The sequence below is a fragment of the Perca flavescens genome, chromosome 12 (genome assembly GCF_004354835.1).
Source record: "Perca flavescens isolate YP-PL-M2 chromosome 12, PFLA_1.0, whole genome shotgun sequence".
Lineage (NCBI taxonomy): Eukaryota > Metazoa > Chordata > Actinopteri > Perciformes > Percidae > Perca > Perca flavescens.
The window spans coordinates 12,943,433-12,960,499 of NC_041342.1; the positions used below are offsets into that span (position 1 = coordinate 12,943,433).

General features: G+C 38.6%; 1 protein-coding gene across 1 annotated transcript in view; it reads right to left on the reverse strand.

Annotated features, from left to right (window-relative positions):
* eif2b3 (eukaryotic translation initiation factor 2B, subunit 3 gamma) overlaps window positions 1-16,534 on the reverse strand; it is a 35,338-nt gene extending 18,804 nt beyond the window's left edge. The window contains exons 1-5 of the mRNA XM_028594120.1: window positions 16,174-16,534; window positions 15,175-15,340; window positions 12,371-12,528; window positions 5,478-5,637; window positions 5,064-5,175 (exon numbers count right to left, since the gene is read on the reverse strand). Of these exons, the coding sequence (XP_028449921.1) occupies window positions 5,064-5,175; window positions 5,478-5,637; window positions 12,371-12,528; window positions 15,175-15,322 (578 nt within the window). The 5' untranslated portion in view covers window positions 15,323-15,340; window positions 16,174-16,534. The remainder of the gene's footprint in view (window positions 1-5,063; window positions 5,176-5,477; window positions 5,638-12,370; window positions 12,529-15,174; window positions 15,341-16,173) is intronic.
* Window positions 16,535-17,067: the final 533 nt, after the last annotated feature.

Sequence of the window (17,067 nt, forward strand, 5' to 3'; positions counted from 1 at the left end):
TGATCTAAAGTATCAAAAGGCTGCAGTGAGACCTAAAAGGATTAAAATAGATGAGAGGCCAGAGTCAGCTGCTAAAGGAAGATCACTGATTACCTTGAGGAGTGCAGTCTCTGTGCTATGACCCACCCTTAAGCCTGACCAAAATCTTTCAAAGATACCGTTTCCGGTCATGAACAAAATGACCTGTTTTGCAACAATTTATTTTTATAACCTTGGTGAGGAATGGACATTTGGAGATGTGAATAAAGCTGTTCAGGATAGTGGGGTCTAGTGAGGATTTTTTGAGAAGCAGTTGTACTATTGCTGACTCAAAATGATCAGGGGACAGTAGGGCTGCACGATATGAGTAAAATATGAAATATACAATAACATGGTTGAATATCGCGATAACGATATAACTTGCGATAAATAAACAGATATTAAAGGGTACTCTGCTGCTTTCAGTATTCTGCTAAAATACAACAAATTGCTTGCTGAATTTAAAAAAAAAATTATATTTTTTTTCATAATTATTTTATTGAACACTGAATTGAACATAAAAGGCACCATTAAAAAAATTACATCATAAAGTGCAGTTTTCTACCTTCTTTCAACAGCGATACGTCGCAGTTTTTCATGATGTGCAAGTTGATATTGCAATAACGATTAAAAAAATCTTGCAGCCAAAGGGGACCGATATGAGAGAGGAATTGATTATGATTAAAACTAGAACTGCAAGTAGTTATGAACGGGGTCCAAGCCTCCCCGGCGTCAGTACCCCCTGGCGCAAGTCACCCCTGGCGCGAGTCACCCGTGACAACGCTAAGAGCCCATGGAAGCGGAGCCAGCGAAAGGAGAGCCAAAGCACGATGACGGCGAGGCAAAAGTCAGGAAATTTGACCAAGTGCAAGGTCCAAAGTCTGTAGTGAAATGCAATTGCAAATTTTCTCTTCATTGCGTAAAAGGCCAAAACACTTCTACCTCAATTATAGCGCCCCCTAAAGGGCGATCATCACCAAATCTGGTGGAGAGCCGCAGAGTGGCATGTCGAACAATAATCTCAAGTTTTGTGATGATAGCATTTACTGCAGCAGAGATATTTCCATTGCAAATTATTCCCATTTAAATGCATTGACTTATTTGCCAAAAGGCCTCTACGTTCATTATAGCGCCCCCTAATGGCCGATTTTCACCAAATTTGGTAGGGAGGCTCGGAGTGGGATGTCGATCAACAATACCAAGTTTTGCTCTGATACCTATTAATTTGGCCAAGATATGCTAATGTTCGTGTTTTGTGGCTAGCTATGAAAATTAGTTTGCTTCTAAATTGCGAATGGTGTAACGTAGCAAAATTCTTTTGATAACTTTAGGTCAGGTCTGTATGGAGATGCTACCTACCAAGTTTTGTGCCAATAGCTTGCACGGCCTAGGAGGAGATAGAAAAAGTTTGTTTTGCGCATTGCACGATATTGCGAAAAAACTTCTTAGCGCAAATGGGTGTGATCTATATCATCAGACTCAGATGGATTCAAGGAACACGTGGATATAAGGGTTTCTAATCTGCGATGTAGACTGTGGGAGTTATAGGCAAAAAACACGTTTTACGTGATTATAGCGCCACCTAGTGGTCCATGTGTGTAATTTTTGGTAGGTAAGGTCCATGAACCATTGTACATCTACACTGTAAATTTTAAGTTGCTCACATTAGTGCAAGTGGTGAATCCAAACCTGGGTCCCATAGGCCATGCCCACTTTGACGAATCAGTACCCCACTGTAGGCGTGGCCTCAGGAGTGGGCCGAGATGGTACACTCAAAATTTTGTAAAAATCGGATGAGCAGTTCATGAGATATAAACTTTTTGTACTTGTAGCGCCCCCTAGTGGCCAATTCTTTTAAAAATTGGTTGGGGAGCCTTAGAGGGTCATGACAAACAAGAATCTAAAGATTCGCGATGATTTATTTTGGCTGAGATATGGCAACGTTTGTGTCTTCGTAGCTAGCTACACAAATTTGTTTGTGCATAATTTATGCAATTTTCATCCGACAAAAATTATTTTGATAACTTTTTGTCAAGTTGGTCTGGAGATGCTACGTACCAAGTTTCATGCAGATCAGTCGCACGGTCTAGGAGGAGTAAGAAAAAGCAGGTTTACGATAAATCACGATTTTTCACGCAAAAAAGTCTAGGCGGAAATGGCCGTGGCCTATATCAGGAGATTCATCTGAATTCCGGGAACTTAGCTGCAGGACTTCTTTAAGGAAGAGGGTGGGAAGGATATCAAGAGAACAGGATGCAGGCTTACTGTAATATTGGAAATGGTCTTGGCTAAATGATCAATTGACACGCAGTCAACCATTCCTCCAGGCCTGCGTCCAAGAGACCCTGACAGGTGGAGATGTAATGTACGAGGGGAAGCTCTGCTGGATTCCTTTCACACCATTTAAGTGATTGCCAGGTCAAACATTCTCACATGTGCAGAATGTTTTGAGCTAACACACCTCAACCATGTGGAAACCGTAGAGAAATAGAGGAGGTTGAACAAGGATGAAAGAATGAATGAACGGACGCATGGTATTGAAGGTATGCACAGAATAAGGGAGCGATGGCTGAAAGAATTAAAAGGAAAAATTAATAAGATTTAATACTGAGACAAAATGAGACACGATATACTATTTTTACGTTTTAACATTGGACGGCTCTGTGAAGAGGCTGTGCTGTAAATGCGGTATCAGCACAGAGATTTCATTTTGAACAAGGATTAAGATTGGATAAACAGTTGTATGGACAGAAGCACATAATAAGGGAGATGGCTGAAAGCATGAAGTGAAACTTGAGGCAAAATTTTTTTTGGGAGATTTAACTTTTTGTGCAAACGACCCAAGTTAGGACCACACTGGCGAGAACAAAAAATGCATATGTACAGATGTAAAATAAAAATTACAAAGGAAGGCACCTGCAGGGTGTGTATGATGTGCCATGATGAAGTGTTAGCCCCTCAGTCTTGATCCAATATCTTAAAAGGTCATTGCAGTTAAGATGCTTCTCAAAAATGTGATCTAAGCTTCATCTAAGATGGATGGTACTGATGTGCAGTCAGATATTGTAAAATTTTATAAAAATCTTCAACTCTGGAATTTTTTCTGGCATTACCTTAGGCGAGAAATACATGTGATGTGTGTTTATAAACGATCAGAGGTGATTTAAGCGTTATAAGTACTTGTAAGCCATAAATGTTTAGCTTTAGGCTTGTGTTTTCTCTCCATCAATGTCCACCTCGAAGTTGTGTTATGGGTTTCTTTGTGTGTTCATATAAGCATTTCTGTATGTGTGAAAAAGACAAACACAACAAATAACACAAATCACACCTTTCAAATATGCTAACTGCAATATTTCTTCAAATGATATTACACACAACTACCCCCTTACCCGTTTCTCTATGAGTTTCCACTTAAAACACTCCAGCTACACAAAATTATTCCTCCTTACAGAAGTTTCAATGTAAAACTTACTCAAACCCTATTAAACCACTGTGTTACCACACACCTACCCAACCACACACGCCGAGAGAAAAAAAAAGAAAAGAAAGTTGCGGGCCTGATGGTAGCTCATGTGGACGTGCAGGACGTTATCTTCAGTAAAGCAAACACACAGAAATCCAACTTACAGTTAGCTGTTAGTCCAAGAAACGCCGCTCAAACACGAAAACAAAAACCAGTCACCAGCTACGGCAAAGTCCTCTTCAGCAGAGAAACACGCCGTCATCCTCTCTGGTCCAAAATCAACGTCCTCCGAACCAGCAACTCTCCGCCATTAGCTCCAACTTTAGCTAGTCCGTTAGCTCCAACTTTAGCTAGTCCGAGCTCCAACTTTAGCTAGTCCGTTAGCTCCAACTTTAGCCAGGCACACTAGCACAGTGTCGTACCTCTTCAGCTTCGTTATTCCACTTAGATCTTCTCCAAGCTAGCTAACTATTCTAGTGTCTCTCGATGTTTCTTTCCTCTTCTCGATTTGTGATTCTCTCCACTCTCCCGTGTCTCCGCTCAGCCGTTTTGCATTTGTGTGTGTGTCTGGGTTTGTTTGTGTGTCTGTCTGTGTGCATGTCTGCCTGTGTGTGTGTGTGTGTGTGTGTGAAACTGGTTAGGCTACTGAGAATGTTATTTTTCATTTGAATGTTTATGCCGCGGCTGAAAAATTAAAGAGCGACATCATTGCGTTATAGTCGATTATGGTGGGCCACTGCATCAATGCAACATTGTCCATGTCCGCATCCCGATGCATCAATTATTTCATTAATTTCAACACCTCTAGTGTGTGTGTGTGTGTGTGTGTGTGTGTGTGTGTATGTGTGGCCCAAATCACGGACCGTGGGTGCGTTAATCACGTGTCAAGAAATTTGTGACATTAAAAGGAATTTGTGTTAACTCGCTATCGCGTTAATTTTGAAAGCCCATATATGTATACAGTACAGGCCAAAAATTTGGACACACCTTCTCATTCAATGGGTTTCCTTTTTTATTTTCATGACTATTTACATTGTAGATTCTCATTGAAGGCATCAAAAACTCAAAACTATGAATGAACACATATGGAATTATGTACTTAACAAAAAAGTGTGAAATAACTGAAAACATGTCTTATATTTTAGATTCTTCAAATTTTTATTAATAAGGGAAAAAATTCCACTAATTAACCCTGACAAGGCACACCTGTGAAGTGAAAACCATTTCAGGTGACTACCTCATGAAGCTCATTGAGAGAACACCAAGGGTTTGCGGCGCTATCAAAAAAAGGGTGGCTACTTTGAAGAATCTAAAATATAAGACATGTTTTCAGTTATATCACACTTGTTTGTTAAGTACATAATTCCATATGTGTTCATTCATAGTTTTGATGCCTTCAGTGAGAATCTACAATGTATATAGTCATGAAAATAAAGAAACACATTGAATGAGAAGGTGTGTCCAAACTTTTGGCCTGTACTGTATGTGTGTGTGTGTGTATGTGTGTGTGTGTGTATGTGTGTGTGTGTGTATATATATATATATATATATATATATATATAGGCTTTTTAAAATTACTTACGTCCTCATGATAGACTTCCTAATTGATAGCCCATCTTCCAGATCTGCCTCATTGGCCATGAACAGCAGCCTCTTCCCTGATTGATCCACTCCGACAAAGTCTCTCTGTTCAGCTGGGGAAAAAATAGACAATATTTAATATTAACACAAAACAATGAAGGATAACAGTAATTGACACATTTAGCCATTCCACAACACTTTTGATTTGTTAAAATGTATGAGGAAGCCTGTTCCCCTTCTTCAATATTTAGGCAGTAAACATTGCATTACACAATAACAAGCATTTAAAGCTTAAATGAAATGAATTCATTGATATGAATATATCTAGACCAATCATACATTGTATCAGAATCATGTCATACATGTAATGTCTCCAGTAACAGTCTCATTTCCTGTGATTAGTTTGTCCTGTTACCTGTCTTTTTCTTGCCCTTCTGGCCTGGGACGGTCTCTGTGAATTCATGGGCATTGCTCATTAGCATGGCCAGTGTTGCATTGTGGGCTCTGAAAAGATCAACCACCTCGTGAAGCGCCACATCTGTTATCAGGTCACAGCTCACCACTAGGACGTCCGTCTGAAGGAGGAGGTTGGAAAGAAAAAGAGAGTAAAGGGAGACATCCAAACCAGCCATTTATTTTAATATCTAACAGTAAGATATGACAAAATTACCATAATATATTGGATCATTCAGGCTTTCAAATAGAGGTTTCTATTTTGTTTTCCACCTGTTGTGATTTTAAAAACATTGCGCACACGCACACACAAAAAAGCCCATAAAAACACAGAAATGTATGAAATATAGTTTGTAGTGATGTTTATAAAGGGAGGTTTGCTCACTCACGACAGTCATCTTGGCATGCACGTAGACTATACAAAAATATATGTGGCGACAATGCTCCACATAAACACCTCAGAACATGGGAGCTTAGACTGTGTTATTTTCAATATTCACAACAGAAATTGGCTCACTGACCAGGATTTTGAGACATACATATAGACAAAGAGAGAGAGAGAATGAATAAATAAATAAATAACTGTTTGGTCAAAAGTGAGCTATTCCAAGTTTAGCATTGTTTGTATACAGGCGAGTTGCCTTTTCATCTTTTCAGCTGCATAAATATTGCTATATGTACAGTAATATCACAGCAGTGAATTCAAAGAAATTAAATGTTGTGACATTCAGTAAGATTTATCTATCAGTGTTCACAATAATATAGTTACAGATAAATTCAGTTCCCAACAACAGAAAACCGCCTTATAGGATACTATGAAGACCAAACACTAGCTAGCCTTTCTGCGGTTTGCTAAATGCATTTGAAATTTTGTTCAACTCTTTTGTACTAGTTGTATTTTTTCCATTTTTTGTTTTAAGGACCGTTTAAGTGCTTGACAGATGACATATATGACACGTTTACTTTTCAGCCTGTCGGCGCTCATATCTCTGGCAAAAATAAGTGGGTAAAATAAATCAAGGCCACCTCTAACTGTGCAAATATCAAAATATGTTTGTATCCGGGCCTGGCTCATTTTTCTATCATTCTCCTGGCAGAGACTGACACAATATTACATAAATAACTTCCTACCTCCCTCTTTTACCCAGTACAACTAACCAGGCTGGCTGGCTTTAAGCACCTTCCTATGAACTGATCCAAAAACAGCACTGCTCTATGACACAAAGGAAACAAGGATTTTGAATCTTAATTTCCAAAACTCAAATGACAAAATCATTTGAGTTTTGGAAACCCTCCATCATATAAAGAGAAAGAACATTTGTTTAGCCTTTCCAGAGATTATTATTCCATCATAAATGCAAACTATTTTCAGCATTCCAGGTATGTAATAAATCTTTTTTTTTTTAAACTGTATATCAATACACAGCTTGTGAATTCCATAGACATATCACTTTCTCTACCACAAACAGTGAGCACAATACAGACATCAATCTTATTAACTGGCCTCCATGGACGCAACATATCTGCATCTGTGTTTGCATGTGTGTGCAACCACATTTGTGTGTCTGTGTGCGGTATCCATCTGTTTGTCCAGTGATGAAGGCTGTCAGCATAAGAACTAATCCCACCATTAGCACCAGCCACCTTAATGACAGAGACATCTTTACTCTGTCTGTGACGGAAAGAACAAGGAAAAGAAAGAGTGAGAGAGGAGGGGGGCAGCGTTAAATAAAGAAGAAAAACTCATGAGTAAAACAAAAACAACAACCACTCAACAAAGAAAGAAAAAGATAGGAACATTAGAAGTATAGAACAAATGCAAAGATGGATGGAGGGATAGAGGAAAGACTGAAGAGAAAAGGGATGATGGGAGGCAATACAATCAACAAAATACTGGCAAAACGACATGTACTGCATTCACTGAACCACATCGACATATAGTTGTAGTGCATAGTGTATGTAAAAGGATGCATCTTAAGATATTTTAGAAAACACAACCATGACCTTAACTGTTTAGCCTGATGAACAATATAGAAAGAAAGAAAAAAAAAACTGCAGCAGTACACATCTTTTTCTGTCTTCTACATTCTTAATTGCTCACAATGAAAGTGGAGAGGAAGCAGAAGTTAACCTGTAGCACATTTCAACCTGCTTTCACACTGTAATTGCCAGTTGATGGATTAAGGGTTGTGGAAACTAAAAAGGATTAAGAAATGTACTTGATTTTGTAAGTAATGAACACTGTGGTTGAATGTTGACGAGCTGAGTAGAGTTCTGTGTGTGTGTGTTAGTAGAGGGCCAGGACCTAGATGTAACTCCCAGCATAACCTGGTCTGGACCTGGCGACAGGAAGCTGCCACGGCAAAGCTGGAGGTGTCTGCAGGAGATCTACTGACACTGAAACTCACAGACCTTTCAACTCTCTCCTCCCTCTAAGACACACACACACACACACACACACACACACACACACACACACACACACACACACACACACACACACACACACACACACACACACACACACACACACACACACACACACACACACACACACACACACACACACACACGTTCAGAAACAGAGCACTAAAGTATGCACGCACACATACGCTCACACACAAAAACATGCGCCTGCACAATCCCCACACACAGGCACACACACTCACTCAGGCGACAGCAGAGTGGAGTCAGCTGGAGAGGCAGAGACACTTTGGCCTTTCAACAGCCAGGATCACTGGACAGGTCAGGACCACACACACTGATGCACACACACACACACTGATGCACACACACACACACACACACACACACACACACTTTCTTGTCCCAGGGGTCCAAAAGTACTGGTTACACAATCTCAACTCACTTTATTAGTACTTGGAAACTTTGTATGTATGGTGATTGTGTCCTGTCGTTTTTGAGCTTGCATTAAGAAGGCCTTTTTATCATCATCAAATAATGTCAACACGGTCACTCCTTTGTCACTAAAACATTACTTATACTAAATTGAAAAATGTTCAAATCAAAGTATAATATAATATATATAATATTTTGAACTGTAGAGAACAAGACTATACAAATTAACTGGCCATATATCTTATGAGAGTCTGAACATTTTGGAAAACTCTCAATTCTCTGTTGGTATTGCGTATGAGAGTGAATGTGTCTTTCCAGGATGTACTCATGGATGTATCATGAGAACTGAATACCTTGTTTCAAGATGGTGATCATACAATTTATACAATCTTCTCATATTTCTCTATTTTTCATGTCCGTAGCAAATACCAAACTAGTGCATTTCCAACACCATCTGATCCCGCGGGCCACTTTTACCATGAACTGTGCCCAAAACTTGGCTTAAAATAACGTTCTTTAGATTATTTGAACTATTGTGTGCTACAGTGAGTAAGAAATGGGTATATAGGATTGGAGGTGAAGAGAGAGGTGTCCCGCTCAAATGAAAAGCCTCAGCTCCTTCTCTCTTCACCTTTTGTCTTGAGTCTTACAAGCTGACTAACAGATGAAGACCAAAGATGAACCTTTGAATCAGCAACAGCAATGTATATATTTTTCTTTTAGTCTGCAAACACTCATTCTGCCTGATGATTAAGCCTGAATGATAATACAAATGTCAAAGAGGCTTTAAGCATACAAAGCAAAAAGTGCCTGTAAAGTACTCCTTTCACTAGTTTGGCTTATTGTGAAAGACCTAAGTAATAATCAGGAACATCCCTCCACTTTTGTGTAACTTCACTGTTTGAAGAGTGAACAAAATAAAATATGCTGCTTGTAATCTCTCTTTTCAATAATCAAGAGGAATGACCTACTCTGCTCACCCACAGTGTACACTGATTACTGTAAGTATTTTGTTTGATAGGTTACACCAAATCCCCTCATGGGAGGGTGTTTGTGTAAAGAGATGAGTGAGTGAGTGTGTGTGTGTGTGTCTATACTGTACACATGCATCAGTTTGACAGTTTGAGTGATCTCTGTGCTAGGATTTGGCAGGCAATGGTTACAGTTCTTCACTCATCACCCTCCAGTGTGTGAGTGTGTGTAACTCAATGCCTCTAATCTAGCTGGCTGCTCAAAGGATTAGGGACTTGACTATTCTCAATGGGAGCATGCTGGAGCTAGTCCTGTGTGGGGTGTGTGTGTGTGGGGTGTGTGTGTGTGTGTGTTTACTATGCATATATCAAAAAACTCTTGAGCAAAGACAAAAATAAGAATCTGTACAGACTTATTCAAATGCCAAAGGAAAAACATTAAACCCACTTGTCACAACAAATTCGGCAATTTAAGTCTCTGAAAAATCCGTTCTCAAAAGCAAAGCCGACTGATTTTGCTGTGAAGAATGTAATGAGCTGCCGTGGCAGGACACTTATGTCTTCAAATGTATGTTTGATGTGGTACGCTTTAAATAGAAAAAAGGTATGTGGAAGCACATTTCACTTTTTTTCAACTGAGACTGTTGGGAGTGTTCTTGTTACAGATTGTTATGAATCATTTTTTATTTTATTTTTGGGATCACAATAAAATTCATAATCAATCTTTAAGCCAAAATTCAAAATCTTTTTTGGTAATGTTACTGCAGAGAACTGCCAGTAAAATGGCAAATGCCTGCAGTTACCTTAACTTATTTAATAAAAAAATTGACAAGAAAGCAGAGAATAGCATGTGGTGAAATGTGGTGTTTACATTTCACCACATGCTATTCTCTGCTTTATTTTCAATGTTTCAGACATTGATCAACATTATTTAGCTTATGTTTCATACTACGGTATAGTAAATGCCTACTATTTTATAGGGGTGGGAATCACCAGAGGCCTCACGATACGATATCATCACGATACTTATGTCACAATACGATATTATTGCGATTTTAAACATATTGCAATATTCTGCGATATATTGCAATTATTACCTTTTTTCCAACTTCAGATTTTTCCCAATTTCAAATTATGTCCCCAAAAGGAAAGTAAGGAAAGGATAGTCTTTGTCAACATCTGTTTTATCAAAAAAGATACATTGCTCTGTTTGTTTCTCTCACTTCAATTGTATTGCTCCAAAATGGGATTGTCAAGGAGATCAACTGACCAAGACATATATATAATAAAAGATCGATACTTGCCATCTGTGTATCGATACAGTATTGCCACGGAAAATATCGCGATACTATGCTGTATCCCTTTTTTCCCCCACCCCTACTATTTTAGTGCACATTGCACTGCACTAAGTAAGAAAATATCCCTAAAAGCTTGCATATTGAATGAGTCATGTCAAGCTCATTCCCCAATTTATCTTTTTTTATTTTTTTATTTTTTTTAAAAACATCCAAAAACTTGACTTCATTAAAAATTGGACAGGTTGAAGTATTTTTTCTATCTCCATAGCATCGCTAGTACACATTGTGTGTTATGTAATATGGCATTTTTAACGTACACTATTGTTTGGGGGTATTAGAAATAGAGGATAATAACTATGATCCTTAGGTAAATCAATACTTCCCCCAACCCTGGAAAGTGTAGAGAAACCAAACAGGAAGCAGTAATTATACTATAAAGTACAGATGTCTATAAACTCAACATTAATAAGCCATGTTGCCAACCCTAAGCGATCAGTGATGGTCAAACAATAAACAAGAGCAATTGCTTTAGAAATACATCAACAGTTTTAAACTACACAAAACCTCATACAAACATGTCTGCATGGTCTCAGGAGGTCAGTCAGAACCATGGCATATACAGAGGGACGACATATAGCCAAACATACCCAAACACAAATGTTGCACAGATGTGCATGACTAAAGGATGAAAATAAATGGTGCACTGGGTAAACTGGCAGCACAGGGAGTTTGAGTCTTAACCATGACCTCATCTGTTTAGAGAGAATCGGATGGAGGGATCATCAGGCAGGATACAGAGGGGTGTCTGGAAATTGGGGTTGGGGGTCATGGATGCCATGTCGGCATGCGTAAATGCGTGCGCCTGTGCGTGTTTGTGTGTGTATTTTAAAAAGGTGAAATGAGGCACTTCAGCAGCCTTGACCATTTGGGGGAGGGAAAGGCACGGCTCAGTGGTCACCCAGCAGTACACACAACGCCCACCTAAACCTCCCCCTCAATCTTTGTCATTTTGCTTCTCTACCTCCGACCTCTCTCTCAATTTTTCTAAGGGTTCACATTACACAAGAAAAAATCTCTCTCATTACAAAACACTGGCTTACAGAACATTTGGTATGGGCGAGTGTATAATGATTGTTGGACTCTCCCCTTCCACCACATAATAAAACCTGTTCAGTTGTTCATTATAAACAACCTAACCATATTATCTTGCTCAAACTAAGGTTGTAATGAGTCAACAATAATCAATTAACAACAGTGGAACACTTAAGTCTTCTGAGGAACTGGCCTTCTTTTCATTAACTCATAACAGATTGTTTTCTGTTTGCTATAGTATATCCCTGTCCAATTTAGTTTATCAAATAATACAGATTGATAAAACATTACTCTATTTATATTGAAGCAATAAGAATATCTTGTCTATCAGTGGGCCAATGGGAAACTGAACTCATTTTTAAATGCTGCTTTTTGCCATTTAAAGTGAAAACAACATACCATAGTTTGCATAACTTGCCTTTTGTAATTTGCTCAAATTATTGCTAACTGTAGAAGTAATAAGTTAAATGTAATATTCAAAATGTACACTGCAAATCTGGAACATCAGGGGGGACTATTACCTAATGACTATTCTGTTGGAGAGAATTCAATTTGGCTGCCATGACCTTGGCTATACCCCAAAGCAATTAATGGTCAATACCCCCCCATGTCTACATACACAAAAATACACACACCTTGATCTTCTGCTGGATGTGTCTGAGAGCGTCTGCAGTGCCCATGTCTCCATCTTCCTGGATGCAAACCACATCCAGTTTCATCTTCACGTCTATCTTCATTTTAGGGTCTGCTACCATCATCTTCTGGACCTCTTTGGTGGTGATCACTATCACCTCTGGAAAGACAGTTCACAGCAAATAATTGTCAGGCATCATATGCAGCAGACCGCTGCAAATGTCAGGATAACTCATAGCTGCAGTGCTCCATGTGTTTCTTTTAAGTTAAGTGTTCCTTTCTTGCTAATAAGCTATGCATCATTTCTTCTAAAATCATAATTTTCTTCACAGAAATACATTTAAAAAAAAATGTCTTCATCTTCAGAAAACACATCACGTAGCTCACTAAAACCTTATGTAAACTACATTTAGCTCCTAAAACAAAGACCTCCTAAAACTTTTTATGATGATAGGATATTTCTTAAAAACTTCCCTAGACCTGCATTTTCACAGGAAAAAAGAATTGTAAAAATAAAGGTCTTTCTCTCTGATCCTTGACTGAATTACATTTACCTAAATGTGAAATATTGCTCACATAGAGCTAAGAACAATACCTTGATCATTACAAAGATGACCAGGAAAACCACATAAGATGTCTATTTGACTATGATACATCCTTAATTTTAAATCAGGCTAGGGCCACTGCTCCCCTTTTTCTTTTTTTTAGAAAGTTGGTAATAACATTAACAGACCACTTCATGAATCTAGAACAGTGCAGAGTCCGTGTGGCTTAATTAGCCTTGCCTGCATAAAATGTTTTCTACCGGGCATTTGTTCTATGTCAGCCTAGTAAAACCAAATTACAGGGCTTTGGCTAGCTGGCTGCACACAGTAAACCATTGGCCACACAGGATGATTATGTATAGAAAGCTAGTTTTATTTAGGCTAGTGAGGACCTAGAGGCTTTTATAACAAATGGCCCTGTTTACTGGCAAGAACAGCATACTGCAACAAAACCCTTTATAAGCCCATAGTTTCTGGACCTACTGCATGCTGCAGCACAAGAGGCAAAAATCTGGACTGTAAATCTAGACAGGAAATGCACACCTGACCTAACAATGGCTGATGATGTGATGGCAAGCTGGTGAAAGTAAGACTAGAAAAGCAGCACAGTTGTAAACTTGTTTTAGGTGAAAGGAGCAACGTTGCTGGGGGCAAAGTGAAAAAGGAACCAAACAGCATAGCTACCACTGACCAGGAATGGAATAAAGAATTACAATTTGGTCTTGTTATCAAAAATTTAACAGCATCAAAGAAAGTGTACCACATTTTTAAACTAACTGTTTCTTTTTTATTTCAGTATATTTCGACAACCAGTGATAAACTTAACTGATTTTAATTCCCAACTATTAGAGTCAATATTTTATTTCTCTCTCAGTATAACATCAGGAGCTGACATACAACTGCTTGTGTTTTAAACTTGCACAGGCAAGTAGAGGAAATCTTATCTACCTGCAACATTGAATTTTGCAATTTATCCATCACAATAGATTAGATAACGTAGAACTACAGTTTGTAGTTCCTCAGTTGCTCTCTGACTTTAGCCACAATAAATGTCAACTGTAATTTATATTTATTTTTCAGTCACAGTTGATTTGAATTTCTTGGTAATTATGATAAAAACACTACAGTTTGTATGATCTTGTCTGCCAACTTGCCCGTGTTATATCATAGGGAAATGATACAAGTACAACAAGATCCATTTTAAGTATCTCAGTAACATTACTAATAAATAAAGAGACATCATTTTTTTTTATTTTTACTTGGCTTTTAAAACCTGTAATTGTACCTATAGAATACAATGTTTGAAAAGAAAGACAGTTATACTCGTTGGGCCTTTCCCAAATTCCCAGTCTTAGTCCCGCCCACAGGAGATTCAAACCGAGGAGTCGGGGAAGAGACGCCAGGAGAAAAGAGTCGAGGCAACAGGCAACAGGCATAGCCTTTATAGGCTATTTTAGTGTAAAGCACAGCAAATGTTTGTATAAAAAGAACTATACAAATATATAGAGTATATCACAAACACACTATTAGTGATGCATGGATCAGCTCTTCCTCCAAATCCATGCGTAGTCTTAAAATCATCCACGCTCCACCCACCTGAATGAGTTATTTACTCCAATTTAGAGACGCGCGAGTGGACCCGAGTGAACGCTTTACTACCTCTCTACCCCTGTAGGCTCAGTTGCTTTTTAAATTATTTATTGTATTAATGTATGAGTGTCTGTTTTAACAATTTACTTTAATTAAAGAGGCGGCTTTGTAAGGCAGTAATGTCATTGCAGTTAATATCGTGGGATATTAAAGCAGCTAAACTAAACACTGTAGTTATAAACTTGACAGAGGAAACAGAACTAACCTTTAGCTTCTGAGCTAATAATAATGAAGTTAAGCAGCTGTTTCTCGAGCATCTCTCTGGACGCACTTACAAATGAAGCTGTCTGACAGAAGCTGTGCTATGTTCACATTTTAGAGAACATTAATAATGTTTTTAAAAGGAGAGTGAGGGGGGTGTCAATCAAGCACAGACTCTACACGGCCACACAGTCCTGAGAAGAGGACTAATTAGGCAGAATAATTTCTGAAGTTGTATTTTTTGCCTAGTGACATTTTTAAGACAGTATCCTTAGATATGCAGAAAACATGAATAATAATAGTATTCAGTAGTAGTGGTAGCAGTAATTGAGGCAGGTGTAGCAGTAATATGGGTATTAGATGTAGGCCTTATTGTTGTAGTAGAAGTGAGAAGTACTTTGAGCTCTCACCTTCAAAGCCCACCCTCTCCAGCAAGTTAAGCGGGTACCACATGAGGGGCTTGTTGCCGACAGGCAGCATTGGTTTGGGGGTGTTGTATGTCAGATCAGTCATACGAGAACCCCCACCAGCCGCCATCAACACCGCCTGGAGCTCCATGATGTCTGCTGGGGAAGGCTAAGAGGGAGGGACAAACGTAGATTAACAGATTCATATAAACTGAAAATGTACCACAACTCAGATTCAAATCTTTTTTATTTGTATGTAGACGCTTCTATGTGGATAAATGTTGTATAGAAACATAATGTTGCATAATTTGTATATAGTTTGTGAATGTGTGTATACTTTTAGTTCAGTTGATGCTTTATATGGCCTTTTGCTAAGGCAACTCTGAGGTTAGTCTCACTTTGCCAGACCTTCCTCCTAAGCGCTGTGGAGGTGGTTAACTATCTTACCAAAAGTAGAGACACTTGATACACCTGTTGGTAATGAATTGAATAACTCGTTTTTGATGACTGACTCAACACTAAAGCTAAATAACTATTGCACACTCAAGAAGGTGAAATGTTTTCTGTTTTCTTTCTTCTCAAAAAAAACAAGTTACACTCTGTGTGTGTGTGTGTGTGTGTGTGTGTGTGTGTGTGTGTGTGTGTGTGTGTGTGTGTGTGTGTGTGTGTGTGTGTGTGTGCACACATTTGAAACAAGCACGTGTCAGTTTTCAACACAGCATGCTGTCATCATACTACATTGTAATACAGTACTGCCGTACAGCACAAGCTAACAAAGTGAAACCAAATGTACTGTGCAGGCATGGTCATTTTTTCTACATTATATCCAAATTAGACAGCAGCAACCAGGGCTTAAACGTATCTGATACAACTAACGTAAGCCGTGCACTGGCAAAATATGGTCAAGGCACACTGCCAACGGAATCTACAACATGGCATTAAGAAGAAGGTGAAATTGTCATGCTGACTCGCTCAATGTTTGAAGAATGAGTCTAAATGTACCTGTCACTGGTCCCTGTAGATCCGCTGCCACTTGAAATGACAGCAACGGTAGACGCATGTAAAGTTAGTTGTTGTCACTGTTGTTAGCACTTAGCTAACGATAAGCACAGAGCAGCAAACGATACCGCTGCTTCAAAGACAGCTCACGAGCAGCTGGGCACGTTTTTTGAAAAGCGAACACCCACTCGGATAAGTGTCTGTGAAAAAAATAAATTACTCGTTTAATATTTTGACAACGGTTATGTTTTAGAAGCTAACGGCTAGCATAGTATGATGACACCTGGGTGCTTTCAGTGAAATGCGTCCGTGTAGGAAACTATTTCCTCCGTAAAGTGGTTCCTACGGAGAGGAGAAGCGCGGAGGGTGTAGTCTTTTATATATGTCAATGGGTGTAGTAGGATACTGATTATGTTTACAATACAATAGGCTACAACTTTATTTGTTGAACATGTGTCTTTTACCCAGTGGTGGAAGAAGTTTTCAAATGATGTAGGCTACTTAACTAAAAGTAGCAATAGCACACTTTAAAATCCATTACAAGTAAAATTCCTGCATTCAACATTTTACCTAAGTAAAACTAGTTGCAATAAAATACTTAAAATAGCAAAAGTAAAAGTACTCATTAAGCAGAATAGCCTCTGTCAGTGTTATATTATTGGATCATTATTAATCATGTGTAAATAAGCACTACTTCAATTTTTTAGTTGGTCGAGATGGAGCGTATTCTTAGTTTAATCTAATGTATCATATTTTATAAACTGGTAGGCTACAACAAGTCCATACGTTTTGTAGGTAAAATCTTAATCTGAAACTATAACTATAACTGTTAAATACATGTAGTAGAGTAAAAAGAGCAATATGTGCCCCTGAAATGTAGTGGAGTAGAAGTATAAA